General features: G+C 49.6%; 1 protein-coding gene across 3 annotated transcripts in view; it reads right to left on the reverse strand.

The window, feature by feature from the left end:
• KSR2 (kinase suppressor of ras 2) overlaps window positions 1-25,668 on the reverse strand; it is a 428,047-nt gene that overhangs the window by 40,372 nt on the left and 362,007 nt on the right. For all 3 annotated transcript variants that reach the window (XM_047828846.1, XM_047828844.1, XM_047828845.1), the window contains exon 14: window positions 25,059-25,426. In XM_047828846.1, coding sequence (XP_047684802.1) covers window positions 25,059-25,426 — 368 coding nt within the window. The remainder of the gene's footprint in view (window positions 1-25,058; window positions 25,427-25,668) is intronic.

Below are 25,668 nucleotides of genomic sequence, written 5' to 3' on the forward strand. Positions count from 1 at the left end.
ATGCGAGCTATGTCTCCTTTGGTGCCGAAGCAGCATGGCTCTCTTCCACGTGCCCGCAGACGCCTCCATTTGTATGTAACTGGGCAGCGCAGTGGTTTCAAAGAAGCAGAGGCGAAGGGGAACCTGTGCTCGGGGAGATTCAATTTCAGGTTTTTGTTAATAGCTTTTTCTCCTGCTTCTCACAGATAGAAAACAAGTCGCCCCGGGATGTGACCTTACCTCTCAATCATTTAAGAACAGAAAATAAATGTCCAGAGAGATTAAACACACAGGTTCCGTGCCCTGAAAAGGTTGCCGTGTGACAGTGTTGCAACTTCTTGGGAAAGATGAAAAGTCCATGTAATCCTATTACCAATATTTCCATTAGTCACCAAGCCTCGCCTTGGTAATCTGTTTCAATTCAAAGTCCTGTCGTTCCCCCCAAACCCAGTTCAGGAGGTGCCCGAACAAAATGTAAGTCTGTGCCAATTTCTCAGGGATGGGCAAAAATCATCACTCGAGTTCATTTGGGGTTCCTCCCCCCCCCCCGCCCCTTAAGCTCTTAACTCCAGGGCACCAAGAGAAGTCCTTCCCAACGTTCACCGGGTAATCTTGCCCTCTCAGGCTGGCTTAAATCTCTAGCTTCTATCCACAAAGCTTCCAGGGCAAAGAGGCAGAGATCTTTAACGCACCAGGGCCCCCAGCCACCTCAACTTGGGGAAGCTCTGGGGAGGCTGGTGGGAGGGGATGTCCGGGCAGGGGGCAGGGGCAGGGCTGGGATGGATACAAAAAGGACCAGCGAGGCCACTCGCTCTCCACAGCTCAGGGCCAGAGCTCAGACATCATGCCAGTCTCCACACCGTCTTGTGAAGGAGGCATCAATCACATCACTGTAAACACACCACGAGTGGGTGGGTATAGCCGGCCCCATCGAACGGTGAGGAAACGGAGGTCCAGGGTTTAACTCAAACCTGGAGCCAGCACGTGGTGATGCCGCCCCCTTCCCCTAAAACCAGAGACCAGACATTCTACTCCCATGTCCTTGTGAGTTTCATCCGCCCTCCCCAGACTCCTGCTTAAGCAGAGTTGTGCTTCTGTTGCTTACCCCGCCCTGCCCCTGGGGGAGCCCCCAGACAAGAACAAAACTTCCCGGAGCCTGCTTATAGACTCAATGTCTGTGTTCACCCCCAAATTCCTGTGGAAACCTAGTCCCCAAGGTGATGATATTTGCAGGAGGCGGGAGCTTTGGGAGGTGATTAGGTTATAATGGTGGAACCCTCGTGAATGGAATTGGTGCCCTTGTAAAAGAGACCCCAGAGAGTGACCTTGCCTCTTCCACGGTATGGGGTAGCAGTGGTAAGACAGACGTCTATGAGCCAAGAAGCAGGCTCTCACTAAACACTGAATCTGCCAGCACTTTGATCTTGGACTTCCCAGCCTCCAGAACGGTGGGAAATAACTGTCTGTTTACCAGGCACTCATTCTATGGTATTTTGTTACAGCAGCCCAAATGGACAAAGACCGAGCCTGATGCGTAAAAAGGTGACGAATAATCACAGTCACCTCCACGGACGGCTGTGAGCCTTCACTAACCCAAAGTAGTATTCGATGATCCGTTCGGAACACCGCCTGGCACACACTAAGGCTCAGTAACGATCTACTCTTATTATTACATTTACTCACCCTTGAGGGTCAAGATATGTACGCTTTGGGACGTTCCATACACCCCCTACCCTGTTGGGCACCATTCATTCCAATCCAACTGAACACCTGGTATTTGTCCAAATGTGGCATCTTCCCTCTCCTACTTTCCGTCCTTTGCCTCTACTGTCCTCTCCACCAAGAACACCCCTCTCCTCCATCTCCCACTTCCAAAACGTCTTACTCATCAGGAAATAGCCCAGCTCCCCTCTCCACGGGCTCTCATCACACCCTGCCCACACCGGTGTTTCCACTGCTCCTTCCTGGAACAATGCTGAGTTTCTTGTCTGTGCCGGACGGCTGGCTGGATGGACAGGTGAGCGAATGAACACATATGTGAATTATTGACAAAGAAAGCCCTTTTTGAAAATTTCGACTGGGGACATAGGTTTTGAATGTCTATGACTGGGAAGGCGCCTTCAAAGTTGACACACATACCCCACCATATTGGGCCAACAAGACATCATCTCTATCAAAATTAGAAACTAAATGTCAAGGCTCTCAGATGTAATTTCATGAATTATTTCAACCAGGCAGCCCAGAAGAAATAGACTATGGATTTTATTGGTTCTCTATATCATAGGTTAATACCTTTTTGGAAGCCTGAAAATGACATTTCTCTTCTCAGCCAATATCCTCTCCTTAGCAAACATTGTTTGTTTTCCCTGACTTGTCAGTTTCAGGTTGCAATTTCTATCCCTGTCTGGTGCATGCCTACCAGGAGCTGTTTGCTTCAGAGATTCAGAAATACTATTCTCTTGGTGTCAGAAGAGCTCCGTGTTGTCCACAAGCCTATCTGTCACCTCCTGATGCATCTTCAAAAACCACATAGGAGGTGGGAGAAGAGAGCTCGGTATGGGGGCCCTTCCAGGAGAAAAGCAGACAAGCAGACCTCAGGTTCTCTCTTGCAAGGGGAGCAGCTGGACAGAGGCCCAGAGACAGCTCACGGACTTCAGAGGGAACGGATGGGCTCGGGCGCTTCTCAGACGAATAACAGAGGCACATTATTTAACCTCTCTGAGCCTCTGCTTCCTTATCTGCAAAGTAAGGGTGATGGTACCTTCCTCATGAGCTGTCAAAGAAATGCCCAGATGTGAACCCTGCCTCTAGCACTACATGTGGCTTTATCTTTCTGAGCCTCCGTTTATTTCATCCCTAAGCTGGATTTGATGAACTGAACTCACTGTGTTGAAAATTAAACAATTCATCTAAAGAGCTTACTGCTGTGCCTGGCACAGAGAGAGTCCCCACAAAAACGCAGCTCTTCCTCATAAGGATTAAACACAATAACGGCGCGTTCATTTCCTTTCTCCCTTTAAGTAATAACCACCCAAGGCATGCATTCATACAACAGATGGGTGACGGTCTCCTGGGTCCCAGGCTGAGTGCTAGACTCTGGGGTTGGTCACAGGGCTCAAGGAGACAATCCAGGACCTCCTGGAACTCGTGGTCTAATGGAGGAGGCAGATGTGAAAACACCCTCCATCCCAAGCTCAGACCACAAATGGGAGGACGGGCACAGAGGAGGAAGCAGGGCCTGCTGCGTGGGGCAAGGGGCGGCTGTGGAAGAGGGTTTCCGGAAGAGGTGTAGAGAAGGCAAAGGGAGAATGCGTCAGCCATCATTCAGGCATCATCCCAATATCATCTGGACGTTGGGGCCCAGGGAGAGTCACCCCCCTCCTCCCGCTGCTGTCAGGAAGCTCTAAGAGTCCTTCTTGTATGATGAACCCCAACGCTCTCTCACTGGCTCCCTCCTTCCCCACTTCCCTCCTTCTAAACTGTTCTGCACACGGCAGTGAAATGAGCTTTGTGACCGATTCAAAAGGGAAATCACATTATGAGCCCCAGCCACCGTCCCGATAAATGTCCTTCTAGAGTCATCCATAGCGGAAAGAGGAAACCTTGTCCCATGGGACTTGGCTCCAACCTACTGCTACTCTGGCCTCGTAATGTGACGCTCGTCCCTTGTCGCCAGTGGAAGTGAGCCCAAGATGGCGGGGCGGGGAGGGGGGCAATGAGGCAGTTACTCGTCTTGGGTACTTCTGGAGCCCAAATAGGCGATCACCTTCATAGAGGCAATCATCTGAGTGACAGGTAAGTGACGACCAGGGCAGTGCCTAAATCCAGGGGAAAATGACTGCCAGAGTTCACATCTGGATGACTCAGGGAATGGCGAACTCTTCTAAAGGAGGGAGTAAGGTCTCTGTGTCTTAAGACAGGCAGACAGACGGGTGGGCAAAGTCTCGGCCAGTGCTGCGTTCCCAAAAGTCACGTCACACCATGTCAAAGCCGTCAGACAGATGCTGTGGTGGAACAGCTAAAACCCAGGATATTCTAAGGGATACGTGTGCTACCTGAAAGCTAATAGTCATTCATTCATTCATTCATTCATTCAATCATTCACTCGAGTATTTACTGAGCACCTACTATGGTGTCGGCTGCTGTTTTAGGGAGTAGAGAGGTTAAAAGGCAACACCTCTGCCCTCGTGGAACTTACATTTTAGTACAGTGTGTAAAATAAAAACAGATGAATTAGGAATATATTAACGAGAACAACAATGGCAACCTAGATACGCCCTATGACATTCTGAGCATCTGAATATTTTGCATATTTTAATTCTCAACAGCCGTCTGATGAGGTGGGTCCTATACTGCCTTCATTGTACAGACGAAGAAAAGTACAGGCACAGAGAGGGCAGGTAAGTTGCCCAAGGATGCACAGCTAAGTAGTAGAGAGAAGTTCCGGGTCTGTGCAATCCCCACGAAAAACAGTATGGCCGAAATAATCACCAGCTTTCATTAGCACTCCCCACGCGCACTGTTCTACAACCTTCACTGGCATCACCACCTTGGATCTTCCGCATGACCCTGTGTATTCTCATCAGCCCCATTTTACAGGGAGGAGACTGAGGCTCAGAGAAGGGAAGAGACTGCCTGAGCACATTCGGCACTAAGTCGGGGAGCCTGGACGAGAACCCAGGTCTCTACAGATGCTCTTGAAAAGACAAGGCGTGAGAATGGTCTCTTTGCTTCGGCAGAACCTGAAGGATCCCAGGCACATGCCTAACCATCCGGCATAGGACCGCCATGCTCACTGCCTGTCTCCTCCCCAACTCACAGTGCACAGGCTGCGGGCTCCACTCCCAGCCTTCCTGCCTCCTCCTTAGATGTCTTCATCTTGGGTCTTTCATCTGTAAAATGGGACTGACAGTCACACCTGCTTCAGCAGGGGAGCTATAAGATGGCCCCAAATCATCCGTTCAAGTAAAGGGTTTAGCAGGAGCTCTGGTACCCAGCAAGCGCTCAACCAATCAATTGTAACTCTCATTACTATTGTTCTTCCCAGTCTTCTGGGAAGAAGCTTCGGCTGCTCTTTGGAAACTGAATTTTGTCCCTTAACTTCGTCTCCGGGAACCCCAAATGCCACGTGCAGCTGGCATTTTATTAGCCAACCCCTAACAAGTAACAACAGTGATGTTAGCTACCAATTATCAAGCCCAAACTGTGCTGTAGCCATCAAAGAAATGTACTTTACCTGTGCTGCCACATTTATTCTTCTCGGTCACTCTGATAACTAAGACATGGTCTGCCCTTTTGAGAGAATGAATATAGCAGCCAGGAAGTCAAGACTCCAAGGTCCCTGTCACGACGCTCTCCTGATTTAGGGACAGGGGGAGAAGTCTGACGTGGCTCATTTGGGAATTGTACAGTGCTTCCTAATCCTGGTCCATGACAGAATTACCTGGAGAGGTTGAATGAAATGACGCCACAGAAAATTTGGATCAGGACCTTTGGGGGGTGGAGTCCTGTCATCACTCATTAAAACTTAGATTTAAAAAAGCTCCCCAATTTGGGGCGCCTGGGTGGCTTAGTCGGTTGAACGTCTGACTTTTGATTTCGGCTCAGGTCATGATCTCACCGTCAAGAGATCAAGCCCTATGCTGGGCTCCGCTCAGAGCATGGGGCCTGCTTGGGATTCTCTCTCTTCCTCTCTCTCTCTCTCTCTCTCTCTCTCTCTGTCCCTCCCCCACTCCCGTGTGTTTGCTCTCTCTCTCTCAAAATAAACAAACATTAAAAAAAATTTTTATAAAGCTCCCCATGTAATCCTAATGTTAACCAAGGTTCAGAATTATGAGGAAAACTGAAACCCCTCATTTTGACTCAATAAAGGAAAAAAACCCCTCACTGTCATTGACATCCATCTGAAAAACTATCTGTCCCTTCACATCTGTTTTGAATTTTTTTTGTTTACAAAACACTCTCATCTTTCTAGCGTAATCGACTGCGTGAAACATCTCTGTGGGATAGGGATCAGCGTGCCCATTCTACAGATGAGGAAGCAGAGGGTTCAGCACCATCCAGCATCCAGATGGGAAACCAGGTGTCCCGACACCAAGTCTAAGAGGCCGTCCTTAAACGAAAGGACCAGAGATCTTTAAGACATTTAAAGAAAGCTATGGCCATTCATGTCACAAGGGGAAGGAGCTCAAGGGACCTGGTTTTGACACTTGACCCCAAAGATATTCTCTTACTAGGGTTGACTGAAGGCTTTTACTGCCAGACTGAAAGGGCAACACAGAGCCAACTGTCAAATCTGGACTGGATGGGGCAGGGAAGGCGCGGGGAGATAGGTTCCTTAGAGAGAGGCCACTTAGAGATAAAGTGAACGTTTCTGGAATTGCAAGGCAGGAACCATTAAGGCCAGCGGGTACCCGTCTGTCCCCAGCAGCTCCGCCTGGAGACAATGATTGTGCTGAGGCATTTCCTCTGGTTGGTTTTCTTGAGTGGGTTAAATCTACCCCCCTGTGATCTTGTTTGAACTGATTTGCTTCGCAAACTTTCTCTATAAATAATGAATAAGTAAACTCCAGCCTGCCACTGATAAATTATTACAAGTTGAGAGTTAATGGGGTGTAAAGTAGGCAGGGAACAGCCCTGCATTTGGTTCCCTTCACCACCGCCAACCTTTGGAAAATGTACTAAGCCACCTCCGAGCCTACTAAATTGGCACCTCCTCCCCCAACCCCCGCTGCCCTAAATCGCCCTCTCTTCCTCCATGTATTTCCAGGGTCTCAGCTTCCATGCTCATCAGCATAGAATTCCATACAAATTAGCACCAAAGGCAAGAAAACAGGAGGCAGAGATGATTCTGAGACTTCTAGCCTTGCTGCCTGTTTTTTTTGTTTGTTTGTTTGGGCGGTCCATTTTCTTTTCATATCTGGGAATGTGACAGCATGGAAGTCCAGTCTTCGGCAATTCCCATCTAGGGATGTTTCCCCACCCGGCTCTGTCATCTTGCTTTGCTGCGAGGAGCTGGCTTTAATTATGACACGCTGTCTGACTCCATCAGGTCTCAGAAGGAAAGCTCCACATTGCTCATTTCCAGCACCTATCAGCGCCTAATGGGGTCTCAACTATTTGCTAAATGTCTAGACGGCTAGATCTTTATGTGACTGGGTGGATGGGCACATGGGTGGGTGGCAGGTGGGAGGATGAGTTAGTAGGAGGAGGGGTATTTGAGCTGGTGGATGTTGGATGGATGGATGGATGGGAAAGACAGGTGACTGTGAGATGAGTGGGGAGAAGGTGGGGTGGTGGATGTTGTGTGGGTACATCTGTAAAGTGGGGTACGAGGTAGGATATGGATGGATGAATTGATGAGAAGATGGATGGACGATGGATGGATGGATGGATGGGTGGATGGACGAACAAATGGATTGGCGAGTGGTCATTCACTCCTAAGGGTTCAGTTTAGGCCAACCAGGCTGTCAAGGAAGTAAATGACCCAGATCATGATGAAGTAGGTAATGTTATAATCATCCACAAACAACTAAACTGAGAGCCAAACAGATTAAAGGGTGGTCTAAGGTCACAGCAGAAGTAGTACTTGAACTCCTGGCCCCTTCCTTCCCATGTCCTTTCGATGTCATATTCAGCATGTGATGACAGAAGGCCCGTCCCTCCAGACGCCCTGTAAACAGCACCCATTTTCCACCTCTATATTCTGCAGCTAGAGAGATAAGCTCCAGGGATTTTTCAGCACCCCAGCTGAAAGCTGGAGAGGAAGAGCAGGGCAGGTCAGCCACAGAAGGCAGAGTTCCTACAGGAGAAAGGGCTGTAAGGCCAGCTGAGCCTGAGAAACAGAGGTTTATTAACAAGAAAGAATAATAATCCACTGGGTGAAGGCACAGCATCTCTGGTTCTGAGAGCATGTCAAAGGGAGCCCTTGTTGCACAGAGAGAGATCAGACCCGGTGACTGAGATGCCAGGGCAGGTCTCAATGGTCTACAGACACTCCAGACAAGTCCACCGAGAATCCTTGATCTGTGCCCGGAAAGTCCCGAAAGGCTGCTCTAATAACTACCTTGGAGGGACGGGCCTCAGCTGCGGAAATTCTGAAGATGGCTGGGACCCCTTCCTCGCCTTTGAAGATACTTGGTCTGTTCCCTGCTCGGTGCGCTCCTTTGGGTCTTTTGAACACCTAGAAGAAACAGAATCCTCTTTTGAAGAGGACTGGGAGACAGACCTTTTGATTAAAGGCAAGAACAACTTCTCAGCCACAAGCCTCTCTGTTTTTGCCGAAAGGAGATGACAGCTGGGGAGAGGTGGCCCTGCTTCTCATCAGTCAGTCACGGCACAGGGACGGTCACTGCCCAGGAGACCACTGAAGGGCTGGAGCCCCAAGAAGGGGAAACTGTTTGCCGCATCCCTCAGCTGCAGTCCCAACTTTAAACTCGGGTCCCTGCCACCTGCCAATTCAACAAGAAAATTCTCCTCACCAATAAAGTGGTTATATATACCTGCTTTGACAACAGCAGACAGGAGTTCAGATCCCAGCTCCACCAGTTCAAAAGTACCAACCTCACCCGGTAGCTGGGAAAAGGTCAAAGTGCTTAGAATAACACCACACATGCTGTCAATGCTTTGTAAATTGCTATTATTATTATGTGATTTTTTTTAAGTTATCCCACATGTCTCTAGTCCTGGTCATTTTATGATGGGTTTTCAGTCTTGCCATTCCATTTCCTCCTCCTAGCCACCCAGGGACACATACACTGTTATCCCCACTTTATAGATGAAGACACGGAGGCTCAGAGAGGTGAAGTGATCTATCCAAGGTCACACAGCCAGCATGTGACCAAGCTAGAATATTCATCCAGGACTCCTCACTCCACATCCGATGTTCTTCCTACTGCAGCACAGGATAGCACTGTATTTACATCACCTCCCTTGGGTGCCCACGATACTGGGCTACTAGCAACAATCACTACAATGACAAGAATTGCCAGTACTTACATAGCACTTGATGTTAACCTTAAAAATAAAAAATGTTATTTTACGAGCAGACACAGGTTTATCTGAGAACAGCAGAGAACTGCAATCCCATATAAGCAAGCGATGGTAAAATCATAGGCCAAGTCCAACAAACAAGAGAGAGGCACATTATTTTATGGAGAAGGAAGAGGAAGTTGGGAGGGACTGTTTGGAAAGGAAAGTTCACAGGAAAAAAAAAAAGCTCAGGGTGATGACAGTTTCTCATCAGCTGAGTTCCAGGGGTAGTGGATCTTGTAGGAGAAGCAATGTACATCGTTTCCCTGCCTGGAATTGAGGATTCTTTCCTGCTGAGATACTTCTGTTAGGGGTAATTGACAATTCTTCCTGTCACTGACATTGAGTGGTACAGCTCCCCCTTCCAGCCTCCCCTGCCAGCATCCTGAGTCCACTTTAGTGAGGCTTTCCTTTATCAATTTTCACAATGTGTAACAGCCTCAGTGCCTCCTATGTAGAAACTTACTTAATCCTTACAATAATCCCACAAGGTAGGGACTATTATTCTCTCCATTGTATAGATGTAGAAACCCAGGCTCATAAAGGCTTTAAATAATTACCAATACAAAAGAAAAACTTGTATCAACAAACCTGTATGAAAGTTGAACTACTCAGATCCAGACAACTGGTAAACCAACAATTTTTCTAGAGGCTATTTTGATGAGCATCAGCTATCGTATTTTCTTTTCTCTTCTTTTCTTAAGAGAGAGAGAGAGAGACTAAGTGAGCAGGGGAGAGGGACAGAGGGAGGGAGAGTGAGTCCCAAGCAGGCTCCACACTCAACACGGAGCCTGATGTAGGGCTCAAATCCATGACCCCAGGATCATGACCTGAGCCCAAACCAGGAGTCTGACGCTCAACCGACTGACCCACCCAGGCGCCCCCAGCTTGTATTTGCTCATGAGCCACAAGGCCAGGCCCTGGGAGATACACAGAAGCTTGGCTTTGACATGCAAGAACTTTGTTTTTCCAGTTTAAAATTTCTATATAGGAAAAATTCTCATGAAATTTATTCTGTACTCAAGGATAAGAGAAGTGACCAGACCATGACAGTGATCTCTGAAACTCATCCAGAGAGCCCTGGAAGACAGCCACAAAGAACATTCGAACAACAAATTAATTCCGTTCTTTAGAGGACACAGTACAGCCTGGTGGGGTTAAGGCTCAAGCTCTGGGATCAGACAGGTCAACTTTATAGCCAGATTCAGCTTCACACTAGCTGGATGAGCCATCTCATCTCCCTAAGTCCTAGCCTCCTCGTCTGTAAGATGGGGACAAGAATTTAATGAAGCAGTATCTCTAAAGTCCCTAGAACTCTGCATGCAGTAGTTGCTTAACACGTATGTTACCCTTAATTCTGAGAGTGCCGTTTCATAGCAAAGCCCTCTTTCCTATTAGCAAGGATTCAACCAAGCAACCGACTTCCCTTCCTTCCTTTTAAAGGACCGTAATGGCTGAACATCAATGACTGGTTCTGAAAACAATACTAAGCCGTGCCCAGAGAGAACACCTCCCAGGAGTGGATTCATTTCCAGCCTCAGCGAATCCATACCGCCATTCTGATGAATGGCAGCTCTTTCCTGCTGGCAGCTCTTCCTGGGACCGGATCTTCCAGCTGTGCCCCAGCCCCTTCTGAGACTGTCACTGGCATCACTGAAATGTCACCATCCTCCGGGTTCAGAGGGCGAAGAGATCCATTCCACCTGAACCCTAGCCCTAAGCTGGAAACTCACATGGTATACACCTAAGAGCACAGGTGGGGTTGGCAAACATCACCGGCAGGTTATCAGGGAAGTCTGCAAATAGTGTAAAACCCCAGGCCGATGAAATGTGAAGGCTACAAGAGCTCCAGGGGACACTTTTCCAGCTGCATCTTGCCTGTTCTTTCCATACCGGCTTCCGAAACTGCTGACCACTCTCCCTTGCTGAACCCTAGGCTTCCACGATCACACCCCCTCCTGGTTTTCCTCGACCCCTGGCCCCTCTCAGGCTTCCTTACAGGAACACTCTGCCTTCTTCTCACGTAAATCTGTCCCCCAGGGGACCACTGGCTCTCCGAGTAGGGTTCCATCAGCATCACCTGGGACCGAGTTAAACATGCAAATTCAGGCCCCGCCCAGGAGGTCCACTTTGGGAAGCGCTGCCCCAGACCGTCTCCCCAGGCCCATGGCTCCTCATTTCTCCCAGCACAGGTGGCCGCCAGTGCTGTATCTCCTGTCCAGAACGGCACCCTGAACAGCCATCTATCTAACTGCCACCTTGACATCACCTCTTAAAAGGCTCAGAGGCACCTCCCACCAGACGTGCTGACCAAACTCTTGGGATTTTGCTCCCTGTCCCTGATGGAGTTCGGCCATCTCTTTCTCAACAGGTGCCGCCTGCCCTGAAGCAGCCTGGTCTCTGTTCTCCATCACGTGCAGTCCTTCCCGCCTCCCTTTCCTTCCAGAACAGAGCAAGGCAGCCCACAGGCAGATGGGATTGCCGGGCACTCGCCATCCAGAGAATGGAAACAAGTAAACACTAAACACGGTTTCCCTTTAAAGCAGACCTTTCACTGGATTTCTGCAGTTCACCAAAAAATAAATTAATAAGAAAATTTAAAAAAAAATGAATGGGCACCTAAGGTGTGCCAGGTACCTTGCTGTATCCAGGGACACTGGCTGTGTCTATGCTCCCTGCCTCTCTGCTTCCCCTCTTCTGCCAAAACAAACTGTTATTTTGCATTCAAAGATATAGGCTCCCAATGCGTACTTTAATATACCTATTGATTTTCCTCTTGCCAGTCATTATCAAGATTTATTCATCCCCCTGGCTCCCCATTGATTGAGGAAAGCAGTATTCCCAGTGGTCAATCAATCCCGATAGCCTCCATGACAAAGAGTCAATAGCTATTTATTATTTGATTTATGGGCTTAATTATCTTAAACACAACCAGGCAGGGACAAAGCAGAAGCTGAGCAGTGCTCAAGCAACCGTGGCCGGTTTGGAAATACATCAGACCAAAAGCCAGGGCCGGCGAGTTCCCAGAGCAGTGGACACGTACTGGTCTGACACTTAGCGCTCCCTGCCCACCCACGCCAGCCTGGAGGCCGCCACGAGGAGAGGGAAGGGACACATGCCAGGGTTTCGATTTGCACCTGCCAACTCAACAAGTCATAGGCCAGGCGTGTTTGGTGGTTTGGAAAATGAACCTGGCCCAGAGGTAGGTCGGCGTTTTCCCCCACCTAGGGGGAGAGGATGATCAGGGGAGGGTTCTAAGGGAACCGTGGGGGCATTAAAAAGAAGGATGAAGGGGCTCCTGGGTGGCTCAGTCAGTTAAGCGTCCAACTCTGAATTTCAGCTCAGATCATGAGCTCATGGGTCATGAGTTTGAGCCCTGCATTGGGCTCCATGCTGGAAGTGGAACCTACTTGGGATATTCTCTCTCTCCTCTCCTCTCCTCTCTCTGCCACGCCCCAGCTCGCTGCTCTCTGTCAAAGTAAATAAATAAACTTAAAAAAAAAAAAGAGTGATGGACTTAGGCACAGCTGGGAAGGGAAAGAAAAGGAGAGGGTAGTTCGATATGGACTTTGGTCTGCATCAGACAGTCCTGAGTTCAAATCCTGCCTCTCCGCAGCTTTATAACCTTAGGCACACTGCTTCATCTGCTTCCTTGTCCATAAACGGAGGAGTTGAAGAGTTCCTCCTTCAGAGGGTTGTTAAACTCATTCAAAAGACAGAAAAACCAGTATCTGCACGCAGGCTGATCAGATTGCAGGGAACTAGCTTTTAATTACAACCTCGCCTCCCTCCATGAAGCTACCCCCGTGCTCCCAAACCTCTGTTTAACCACGGCCTGCCAGCAATGCTGAGCGAACCGTCCCTCTGGTTTCTGGAACACATGTTAAGGACCTGATGTTGCCCACACTTGCCTTCAAAACATGGGAGTGCAGCTGGCTATTTTTAACTTGGGTAAATAGTGAAAGCTGTTGAAAATGCCTTTGTTTCCAAAGGACTGCCAGCTTGCTGTTGCTGTCCCCTAAGGGAGTCCTGCCAAGTATCTTTCAGAACCTAGGGCATTCAAACACGCATTTGTTCCCACTGATGCCTGATGAGAATCAACACGAACTGTCCCGCACCATTCTTGGAGGGGGGTGGGGGATAGAAGAACAATCCTGCCGCAAGCTCCTCTAAGAAAAGGGATTACCCCAAAGTGGTCTTTCTGAAATGCAAACCAGATTGTGTCCCTCCTCTGGCTAAAACTCTGGGTGGCTCCCCTTGCCTCTGGGAGAAAAGTCCGGATTCCTTAGTTTGGCTCACAAGGTCCTTTCAGACTGTCTCTAGCTTATCTCTTGCTAGCACCCGTATGGACCCTATACCCCAGCTCCTGACTCCTCTGTCCCTTCCCTGTCTTGTTCCCTCCCACATCCAGCCCTTTGCATTATGGTTCTTACTGTTTAAAAAAAAAGTATTGGCATCCTTAAGTTTATTTATTTATTTTGAGGGAGAGAGTGAGTACACACAAGTGGGGGAAGGGCAGAGAGAGAGGGAGAGAGGGAATCCCAAACAGACTCCGCACTGCCAGCATGGAGACCGACGCGGGGTTCGAACCCACAAACCATGAGATCATGACCTGAGCCACAATCAAGAGTCGGATGCTTAACCCACTGAGCCACCTGGGTGCCCCAAGAATGCCAATACCTTCTTGTCCATCTGGCCAGTTCCTTGGTTGGGTATGGGGCCAGCTCTGGGTCCCCATAACCCCCTAGGTACTATCGCAGAGATTATGACACTGTTTGGGAATCATCCAGTGACCTGTCTGTGAGCTCCACGGGAGAGGTCGCACCTTCTCTTCCTTACTCCCACCATCACACCCAGGAAGGACCTCGTATATGATGAATGTTTGGGGCCAATACCCCCTAATCACTCAGTCTCTGTATTGCATTGTTATAATTCACAACGCATAATTGGCATCTCTTTCTTTTCATCCCTGTTAATTCTCCCACGTCCTATAGGCACACCCCCCACCCGGTTTGTACTACATTTCACTTATGTCCCACTCATTTCTCGGTGATTCTGAATAAATAGTACCACTCATTGTCTGCCGCTATACTTGCCTAGAGGATCAGGCCGCGATAATATGTGTGAATGTATTTTTGGAAACAGTTATCCATTCATCCAACAAGTATTTTAGGAGGAGCTCGTGTTTTAGAGGCTGGGGATACAGAGGTGAGTCAAACAGCTGAGATTCTGCTTTCCTGGGGCGTATGTTCTAAGTTGGGAGAAGGGGTGTAGGGAAAACAGATGAAAGGCAAGCAGGCAAACCGAGGAACAAAACGTCATCCTATGGTGAGAAGCGCTCTAATGAAAATAAAACACAGTGATGTCATACGAGGGGATTGTCGGGGGTGGGGGTGGGCAGTGGGGCACCGCTTGGGACTGGCTTCAGGACCCCAGGCTCTTCTGGTTTCCTGTAGCCCTGCCTGCTCCTCCTCAGTCCCCTGTGCACGGGGACCCTTCCCCACCAAGACACGCAGCGCTGGGATGCTCCAGGCTCCGTCCTTGGGCGACCTCCTGCTCCTCCCTGGATGGCCTCAGCTTCCACAGGAGCTTACGGCTTCAATCACCACTTCTATGCAGATGACTCACACACGGTTATTTCCAGCCGCAACCTTCCATCTGAGCTGGAGAGCAGTATATCCAGCTCCTTTCTCAACATCTCCTTATGGATGGCTCGAAGCTTACAGAAGTTAGGTAACATGGCCAACGTACAAGCCAGGAGCAGAGCTGGGCTACGAGGCCCAGAGGTCAGACTACAGCCATCACCTCGTATCATCTGATATTATAATCAATGCAAAACACCTGCGGCTTGTAGGATGCCAAGGAGAAAAAATACTGCTACTCTTACTTGCTTCTGCCGCTATCCTTATCGCCATCATCGTTAGAATAGCATCATTATTACTATGGCAACTGGGAGACACAAAGTATTGAGCACCTCTGCTTATAGGAGGCATTGGGCTCTAGCCTGATCTCTAATTCTTATCACTCCCTTGCAAGAGAGAAAAAGGTCATCCCATTTAACAGGTGAACAAACAGAGGTCCATAAAGGTGAAGAAATTTGCAATAGACTCAAGTCCCCCCAAAAGGGAGTGTTCATACATCTATTTGGTGAAACAAGCAAGTCACAGACCAGTGCTGCTGGGTGAGTCTGTCTTCAGTGGGTAGAAGATCTATCCACAAATGTGTGTCACAGAGCTGCTGGCTCGTCACCAAAACCCATGTCATTTTCCTACTGGGAATACAGCTGGCTGGCTCTTCCTCAGCCTCCCCTGCAGCCAGGTGTGGTCAAGGGACGGCGCCAGCCCCTGACGCATGGGTAGGATGCATGCGACCTCTATGTATTTTCTTCTTTCCTCAGCTGAGGCAGAGGTCCCTGAGCCTTAAGGATGGGTCCAAAAGATGGAATTGGTCTTGGATCCCCCCCCACACAAGGAAAAGCCACCTACCTACCGCCCAGGAACACCCACCTTGGACTATTCTGTGAGCAAGAAATGGATTTCTATTGTGTAAAGCCGCCTAATGCTTTAAGGCTTATTTGTTATAGCAGCTACCATTACTCTGACAAATACAAACTGAGTTTGCACGCACACTGAGGGAACTGCCTGGAAGGATATACACCGAAATGCTAATGTGATTGCCTCCGGCTGCAGACATTACAGGTGAATTTCATGTTCTTCTTTTTGCTGATCCGCATTCTCACTAACAAACGAGTTTTCACTTGGGCGGTAAGACACACAAGTTACTTGTTAAGTGATGACAGATGGCACGCACGCTAATTTAGGATCTTTGAGATTCGAGGAACATGGTGGCCAGTGCAAAGTCTTCACCCAGGCAAGTCCTCTGCTGGTCATGTGATCATTTACCAACAGGCGTATGCAATGTACATGCGATGATGCTAATAATAATAATGATAATGATGCAGTGCATTTATAGCGCTCCCTTCACAAAAGTCCCGGGGTGCTCTACATTCTAGCACAATTAAAGGCAGCCACAGACAAAAAACCTTTTCAGCTGTGCTTTATAAAGGGAAAGCAATTCAGCTCTTTGAACATGAAAGGAAGCCGATTCTAGTAGATGAGGGGGGACAGAGTCTCCATGTGCTCAGTGCCCCCTCCCCCACTCCTGTATGTTATATTTAGGACAGTCAAACTGGCCTGGAGGGAAGAAAACATCAGAAAGCCCACAAGTACAGAGTTACAGGAAAAGCAAGTCAAGATCTCATTCGGGCACCGAGCGGCTAGTGTCTTAGCAGAAGGCAGAGCCCTTCATTTGTCTGTTAAATACTGCAGCTTGGAGCTATTAGGTTTGAAAGCATGAAAAACAAGAACTGATCTAGAGTTGAACATCGTCTATTAAATAGCTCCTGATATTGACCAGATTTAGAATGATGTGCAAATGAGGCCCCACGGGATTTCATTACTACCTTGTCCCCGAGAGACGGGTGTGGCTGGTTATCGCGTGCGTATGGGGGATACCGTCAGCCTCACGTGACCGCAAAACTGTACTCAGATTCTGGGCACCCGGCGACTGGGTGGGACAGAGGACACTAGCCCGATGAGAAATTAAAACAAAAAAATCTTCCTGAAAGCAGTGGGGGAATCCTGTCCTTCCTTCTCTTTCCTGGGGCGCACATCCCAAGCCCTGTATCCCAATAAGATGATTACGTAATGCCCCTGTTGTCCTCCTCCCTCCTACTCACATCCCGGAGAAAGCATCTTCAACTTCACAAATGCAGAGCAACCGCTCACGCGTCTTTCCCGAAGTCCCACACAGGTGGGAACACCACACTGATGGTCAGGACACCCCAGAGTCCTGTTTCCTCTGTGTGTGTCCTTCAGGGCTGGGCTGATGCTGTCACTGCTCTCAACCAAATGAGTCTGATACACCCAACCAACTTGCTCAGTGCAAGAGGAGGCGGCAAGCAGCCAGGCCATCAGGAAACTTCCAGGGGGGGTGGGGGGTGTGAGTGACTCTGGTTTAAAATCTTTCATTGGCTTCCAGATGCAACAGAATAAACCCCACACCTTTATCCGTACTTTTGAGGCCCCACAGCCCCTTTCCTACCATCCTGCTTCCTTCTGGCCCACAAACGTGCCCATCTCATTCCCACCTCAGGACCTTTGCACCTGCTGTACCACTGCCTGGACTGCTCTTTCTCTGCTGCTCACCATTAGGTCTCAGTTAAATGTCACCTCCTCTAAGACACCTCTTCTGACCCCCTCCTGTCACTCTGAACCTTCCCTGTTTGTGGCCCTCATAGCACTTAATGCAATGCTTTATTATTTTACTTCATTGTCTGTTTCACTTGTTACTGACAGTCTCCTTAGCTGGAATGGAAAGTCTCTGCATGAACTCTAGGAACTATGTTCTGAGCACCCAGCATGTGGTCTGGCACTCAGCCAGGGTCCCATACGTGTCTGCGGAAGGCGGTGAACTCACGTTAGCACTGAAGCCAATCGGTGGCTGTCAGGCCCCTGCTGGTCTTCACCTTGGGACGTTCCCGGCACTCACCTCTTCTGGACCCAGCTGCTCACCTCTCAGTGTCGCCTGGCAGAATCGCTCGGTGAGGGTGCAGGAGGTATCGGGGTGTGCAGCTCTCGGCAGCAGAAAAGTCTGCTCACTCAGGGTAGGAGGTGGGAACCTGTTTCTTTAGAGCAATGGCTCTGAGCTCGAGTGCACGGAAGCGGGTCCTGAAGGGTTTCCTAACACCCGGAGAGCTGGACCCACCCCCAGAGCTTCCGGTTGGGAGGGAGGGGATTCTTTATCTTACATTTGCCTTTCTTTCTCTTTTTTTTTAAACAAATTTTCCCCCCTTGCAGAGTAAGATAGCAAGCAGAGGAAAGGGGCAGAGAGAGAGAGAGAGAGAGAGAGAGAGAGAGAGAATCCCAAGCAAGCTCCATACTCCGCGAGGAGCCCGAAGCAGGGCTTGAACATGAGATCGTGCCCTGAGCCGAAATCAAGAGTGGGACACTTAACCATTAGCCACCCTGGCGCCCCTTACATTTGCTTTTCTAAAAAGTCCCCAGGTGATGCTAGCCAGGGGTCCACACACTATGAAGCATGGCTTTAAACAATTTGGGGATTCTAGAAAAAGACTGGAGGAGGGCGATGGGGGGCTTATGGGTTATGGGAACTTAGCGAACTGCTGATGTTAATAAAATGAGTCTTTTGAAGGGAACGAGCAAGTGAGTAACTGTGTTTTGTAAGAGGAAGAGCAAGAGAGGGAAAGTGTGTAACATGGAGTGTATATGCAAGACGCGCGCGTGTGTGTGTGCGCGTGTGTGTGTGCTGGCCCCACAGCGCTTACAGGACATTGAAGTACATACACAGAATCAAAGCCACAAGAAATGAAACCAGTTTAAAACTCCAGTGGCTCTCAAACTGTGGTGTATCTCGTCCTCCGGAACGTAATCAAAAAGACAGAGGCTTTGGCTCGTTGAACTAAGACGGGGCCTCGCTCTCGTATGGTTGCCAAGTCCCCCAGGTAAGTGTGATGTGATCAGCGGTGGCGAACTCCCGCGATAGATTCTTGCCTACTCCCTTTGCCCTGGCTGATGCGGGGCAGGGCAAAGAAGCAACACGCTGGCCTGATGTTTAGATACACGTTTGCTCCGTTCCAGGGTCTCTCAGTTATTTGTTCTATGACCCGGGCAGGGGGCTCCCTGCGCCCGTCTGACCTCAGTTTTCCCACTTGTTAAGTGGGCACAATCATAAATGGGAGAAGATCGCCGCGCCTGGCCCGAAGCGAAGCGCTTGCTGGAAGGCTGGTGGAATCTGCTGCTTTTTTTTTTTTTTTTTTTTTTTGGTTTACTCTGGGTGCTCTGCATTTATCCACATTAAATATAAATGCCCCTCAAGCAGGGAAATGGTTTCAGACATGAGCATCAGCTGTGCCTCCTGCAGGTGCAAGGGAAGGAACCATGTGATGGAGCTGTAGTCTCTGCCCGGCCCCCCGAAGCTCACCGTCTCTTCCTTTCCAGAGACGGGGCTGGAGGGGCTGCAGCGGGAGCTAATGAGGGCCTTGGGACATTGTGATACCTTTCTGGGAAGAAGGGGGCGGTTTCTCCCTCCCTAGCGGTGGCTTCCCCCGCTGCTGGTGCATACCTTCAAAACAGCGACCATGCACGCGGGGCTTCTCACAACCCAGCGCTTCCCAGTCTGGTCTGGCCTCGGGCAGTGGGCTGGGCTGCGGGGAAAGAACGCTGGCGCCTGGTGAAGTCATCTGCTCTGACCGTAGGGGGATGCCGGGGCGATACACTGACATTTCCTTGAGCTTTTGTTGCCTCGGGCGGCGGCTGTCAAAATACTCCCCTTGGGCCCCCGCCCTCTATTTTGGGAGTTTCTCAAGTTTTATTTGTCCTTGAAGACACCAGTTCCTGCCCACCCCTCCCCCTTCCCCGGCCCACCACCTGCCTGGTTCCCTGAGCATAAAATCCAGACCTCTCGCCAGTGTTCCAGGCCGTTACAGGAGAGGGTCTCAGGGGGGTCTCCCAGCTGCCAGAAAGAGTCATGTGGGGAGGTTTTGTACAGAAACCCCAGGCCTATACGGACTAATTAAATCAGAGACTCTCAGGCACTGGTTGTCAACTGGGGGCTGACTTTGCCCCAGGGGACACCTGGCAATATCTGAAGACGTTTTCGGTTCTCACAACTAGGGACTTGGTACCATTGTATCTCATGGGCAGGGGGCAGGGATCCTGCTAACCATTCTACAGCGCACAGGCCAGACCCCTATAAATGTCACAGAGCTGAGGCTGAGGGACTGTTGCAGGCATTGGTATTATTTTAAAAAGTGCCCGCCTCAACCAGGCGTGAGCACCCCTCCTGGCCCCAGGCTGGCTCCCACCAGCTTCCTTCCTCACCAGCTACCCTCTCGTCCTTCTCTACCATGTTCTGCCACCACAGTCTTGTTTCCAGTCTGAAGCACATCCTGCTCATTCTACCCCCGGGCCTTTGCACGTGCTGTTCCCTCCACTGGGTGTGCCCTGCCCTGTCTGCACAGCTGGCTCCTCACACTCCGGTCCCTGCCCAAATGTCACTTCTTCAGAGAGGCTGCCTGGATCCTCCCACACACAATGCACACCTAAGATAACTCCAGTCCCCCTCCCCACCGTCCCTCTGAGGCACAGCTCTGGTTTATTTCCTTCGACACACTCAAATGATCCTACTCAAACGATCTCATTACTACTTAGCAGTAGTCTGTCTCCCCCACTAGAATGACAGGGCTCTGAGAACAAGGGCCACATCTGTCTTGCTCACCATCATCCCCTAGCATCCAGAGAAGTGTCTGCTACGTAATGTGTTTACTAAGTATCTGGTGAATGAATGAATGACTGAATGGACAAGCTTTGGGGGACGATGGGGTTTGCAAGCTGTCAGACGGTGCAGTGCATTCACAGAGACCTGTGCTCTTGTCCTGGCCCCACTTTCCTCTCTTGGCCTCAGTTTCCACATCTGTAACATGGCCCCGATGGTTCAGTGGGATCAGGCCCCCCTAATGAGGCCCTTCCGGCGACGTCAATTGTAGCGTTTTGCTTTGGTTTTGTCTCCATGGCACCCAACTGAGGTAGGTTGGTCCATGTTCCTGTCACCACCGGATAAATAAATTTCTTCCCACCGAGATCCTGATTATTTTGTAATTTTGTCTGGTCTGTTTTTGTTTTGTTTTTTTTTCAAAAACTTCCCTGTTTCCATTTCCCTCTGCACTATGCTGGGTACACAGTAGGTACTCCCTGGTAATACTCCCTAGGGTGTGGTTCCCAAATACTAGTCAGATTAGAATGGGCTGGGGGGGCTTGGTTAGAAAGTCTTAACCTACAAACAGACTTGATTCACTAGGTCCAAGGTGATGTGATAGACTGAAAACTGGAGCCTGAAGATATCCAGGTTCTAATCCCTGGAAACTGTGACCTCAATATTGCAGAAGGAACTTTGTAGATGTGATTTTAATTGAGGGTCTTGAGGGGTGCCTGAGTGGCTCTGTTGGTTAAGCGTCCGACTTCGGGTCAGGTCGTGATCTCGCGGTCCGTGGGTTTGAGCCCCGCGTCGGGCTCTGTGCTGACAGCTGGGAGCCTGGAGCCTGCTTCGGATTCTGTGTCTCCCTCTCTCTCTCTGTCCCTTCCCCAGCTCACACACTGTCTCTTTCTCAAAAATAAATAAACATTAACAAAATTTTAAGCTGAGAGTCTTGAAATGAGAGGTGTTTCTGGGCGGCTGTGTCCTAAATGCAATCACAAGTGTCCTTGTAAGAGTGAGACCTGTGACCACGAAGAAGGCTATGTGACCATGGAAGCAAGAGGCTACGATGCTGCCTCTGAAGATGGAGGAAGGGGCCACAAGCCAAAGAATGCAAAGAATGTTTCTAGAAGCTGCAAAAGACAAGGAAACGTTCTACTCCAGAGCCTCCAGAAAGGAGAACAGCCCTTCACTTTAGAGACCCACTCTGGATTTCCAATCTCAGAACTGCAGAACAATAAGTGTGTGTTGTTTTAAAAATGTCTATTTGATTTTGAGAGAGAGAGAAAGAAAGAGAGAGGAGCAGAGACAGAGGGAGAGAGAAAATCCCAAGCAGACTCCAGGCTCAGCACAGAGTCCAACGTGGGGCTCAAACTCACAAACTGAGATCATGACCTCAGCCGAAATCAAGAGTAGGATGCTTAACCCACTGAGCCACCCAGGCATCCCTAAACGTGTGTCATTTTAAGCCACCAAGTATGTGCTAATCACAATGTCCCTGGGAAACTAATACAGGTGTAGCACCCAAGCATCTGCATTTAAAAGACCTTCTTCCCTTTGCTGGCTCTGACGCAGGGGACCCAGGGGAACCATACTTCCAGAAGCCCTGCTCCAGAGCTGTTCCAGGCTGCTTCTCAAACCAGCCCATCCCCCGAGAACCAAAGCATTTTGTCAGAGTCGGAGGGACCCTGCCACAAGCGTCGATGTCTACCTCCTCATTAGCAGATGGGGACACTGAGGCCCAGGGAACGCTGCAGCAAGGCAGAACAATGGGAGGTGTTTTCATTCAACTCTGTCGGCTTTCGAATTCCATTTGGAGTTTTTTAAATGAGCGATGGCGCAGACTGCCAATAGCTTTAGCAATAATCTCATAATGACCCAATCGTGAAACGATTTAGCAATCCTGCGGCTAATTGTATTTGTGGGTATAGCAATTGGGTAACTAGTTGGTTATTACTCATTCCCCAAGAGCCATACACATCGCATTACAAGGAAGCTAATCTTAGAAATACTTGTTAACTTCGATGATAATTACTAAGTAATTGGCTAGAACACGCCATTGTGAATTTAGCCGGAATATGCCAGGTAATTATCTGGTCTTATGTTCTCTGTAAAATAAATCGAGGGTCCAAAAATTGTTCCAGTTGGTTGGCTATTGTCCAACCATCAACCTCTGCCAGCCAATTATGCGGATGCAGGTGATTAATCCAATTACTCGAATACCAGGTTTCAAACTGAACGTTCAGAGAAGAGACCTGATGGTCAACAAGTGGACGGTACTAAATGGGAGAGAGGGATGCACAGGGCCGCTCCCTAAGATAAATATGTAATGACACAATAATATGGTATAAATGCCACTCGGGGGCTCATCTGGCTTCTTCACGCAAAATACCAAAACACTTCAGAGACCAATTACATGTCCCAAAGCTGCAGAGTCTTTATCACGGTGCCAGGAAAAGGCTGCGCTATTTGCGAAATCTGCAGGCAGTTATGGTGCTCGGGGAGGGGGGGAGGGGGGGCCACAGAGTTTGTACATAATAGAAAAGGGCCAGAAACGCAGCTGGCTTACGGGATGAGTGACACATTTTCATAATGACCACTCGTTCTTCAAGGATGGTTGCTAACTGAATCTGTCCACTTCCAATTAGCCATCCCTTGGGAAAGGGGTGAGGGAGACTCAGGGAACTGGGATCCACCAATAACGCCAAGCAAGTCAGAGGGCGGGAGGCAAGAGGTTCTCAGAAGAGCCAGGTAAGGAGAGGAGATAGTGGATTTCAAATTTTTAGTTTGGGGATGTAAAAAAGAGGAGTTAACAAGCCAGAAGGTGAGGAGCTGACCAGAGAGAAATTTGGGGTGATGGACTGGTGGGAGCAGTGGGGCAGAAGGCCAGCGGCATGCACCCCAAGTAAAGGGCTCTGCACGAGAATGATACATTCTAGATCACAGAGGAGGAAAGGAGTGGTGGCAGGTTTTAGAAGTGGCCACAAACTGTCCCTCTCCCTGCATCTATGTCCCTGTAACGTGACATTGCAAATCCTCCCATGCAGAGGCAGAGTCTGTTTCTTCGTGCTGGGAATCTAGGTTGACCACGCAACTTGGTTTGGCCAATGTACGTCGGCCAATGCAACACAGATAGAGGAGGGAAAGGCCCTTGCCCATCAGGGCCTGACCTCTTCCTTCACTTGGAACTCTGAGACCACGATGGGAATGAGCCCAAGCTAAGCTGTTGGGGGATAAGAGACCATGAGGAAGAGAATCGGGGCACGGCAGCTGATAACCTGCCAACCTGCAGACATGTGAATGAGGCCATCCAAGAAGGACCAGCCCTGTCTGACCTGCCTGCTGACCACAGACATATCCAAGAGCCCAGCTACTGGGCCTGGCTCAGCAAAGAACTGTCCACAGAAGAGAGGAAAACTCTGAGTGTTGGGGGTAATTTGTTACTCAGCAAAAGCTTACTGATACACTCACCTCATGGGAACAGCTCAGCCCTTAAATCTGATCTGAGCTGGTTATTTGAGAGCCTCTTCTGTCCTTTTTAGAGTGGAGGACGACCATTTTTACCCTGGTCTAAGGACTGAAGAGCCATCTCCTGAAATCCAATCCTTTGAAAACATTTACCATCTGACACATGGGTTCCAGTCAATCCATCATCTGCATAATCAATGATGACAGACAATACCCATTTTCTTCTGACCACTGAGGTCTTATAAATGGACTCAAGGATGCTCTGTATCACAAGGGAACAGACCCGAAACACACCAGCTCTTCCCTGAGCTCACAGCTCCTGCTACGCACCTGCCGAGAGGAGAGGCTTGCGTGTTTGAGATCTTATCGCTTGAGCTGAGAGTGGGAAGCAGACAGCTCCTAAAGTGACTCCTGGCATCACAGGCCATACCAAGAATAGCACTGCTGTGGCCAGTCCTGATGCAACAGGAGAACAGCAGCCAGAGGTGAAACACACACCAAAGGATAGTTTCACAACTGTTCGACTGAAACCAAAGCTATTTTTTTTTCCAATGCCTCATGTCACTGGGTGAGGTTAGAGAGCAAGTTCAGGAAAGTTGCTATCATTTGACGTTTTCTTAATGTCAGTTCTCTGTTAATTACCTCTTCTGTGCAGGTATCGACCGCGGACCCTGGATATTTAAGATAGCAATGGTAAAGCTCTCCACATGTCATCTGCTGCTTTAACGAAAGCCAGAGTAACAGCTGTCAGAATCTTAGTCCAGAATCGGCACAGCAGGGACCGAGGGCCAAATCCAGCTTTTATAAGTAAAGTTTTATTGGTACCCGGCCACGTACATCCACTTACATCTTGTCTGGGGCTCCTTTCCCACCACAGTGGCAGAGTGGAGCAGTTGCTACAGAAACTGTCTGGCCCATAAAGCCACAACTATTCTCTACTGGGCCCTTTACGGAAAAAGTCTGCCGACTTCCGATTTAGCCCAATCCGTTCAATTTACACATGGAGACAGTGAGTCTCGGCGATATTGTTTCACAAACACTCGGGGCACGGCAGGGGGGGATCTAGAACCAACTTTCCTAACTTCCATTCAGTGCTCTCCCCGTGGCCCTGCTCTGCCAAAGAGTTTTACCATCAAAAGCACTTCCTGGACTCTCAAGTCTTAGAACCACACAATTATGAATCGGTAGAGCTGGAGACGCTCCATTCACCAGAACGACGAGTCAACCGGAAACCCCCACTTCTCAACTCTGCCAGAAGCACAGCTCTGGGGACGGACCCACGGGTGGGGATCCCCGGCAGGACTGACCTGGTGATGATGGCCAGGTGGGGTGGGCTCATGCAGGCACCCATGAAGAGCACCACGTTCTCATGCCGCGTCTGCCTGTAGGCCATCACCTCCCGCTTGAAGGCCTTGAGCTGTTCCTCATTATCCCTCTCGATGTCGATCAGCCGGATGGCCACCTCGCCATGCCAGCGGCCGTGATACACCTGCCCGAAGCGGCCCTTTCCAATGAGCTCGCCAATCTCCAGCTGCTCAAAAGGGATGTCCCACTCCTGCAGGAAGATGCTGGTCTGGCTGGCCTTGCGTGGGAAGCTCCGGGCTGAGAGCAGGGACAGGTTCATCTCCTCAAAATCGTCCTCTGACTCCTCGGCCTCATCGTGGCCCTCTTCATTCTGTGGGCGGAAAGGGGAGAGCGGTCAGAGTGGCTCCTGACGCTGCCCCGCCTTCCCACGAGGTCCCACTGGGTCCCACTGGGACACGTCTCTATGTGCATTTTCGGCTGGTGTGCACACAGACCTATTAGTGCAGGCCACTCTCGTCTAGAATCGTATACAATGAAGGGGCTGAAAGGGAGATCGTGGTAATCCCACGCTCCTGTGCTAAGGGGGAAACTGAGGTTCATGGAAGAGAAATG

This window comes from Prionailurus viverrinus, chromosome D3 (assembly GCF_022837055.1).
Source record: "Prionailurus viverrinus isolate Anna chromosome D3, UM_Priviv_1.0, whole genome shotgun sequence".
NCBI lineage: Eukaryota > Metazoa > Chordata > Mammalia > Carnivora > Felidae > Prionailurus > Prionailurus viverrinus.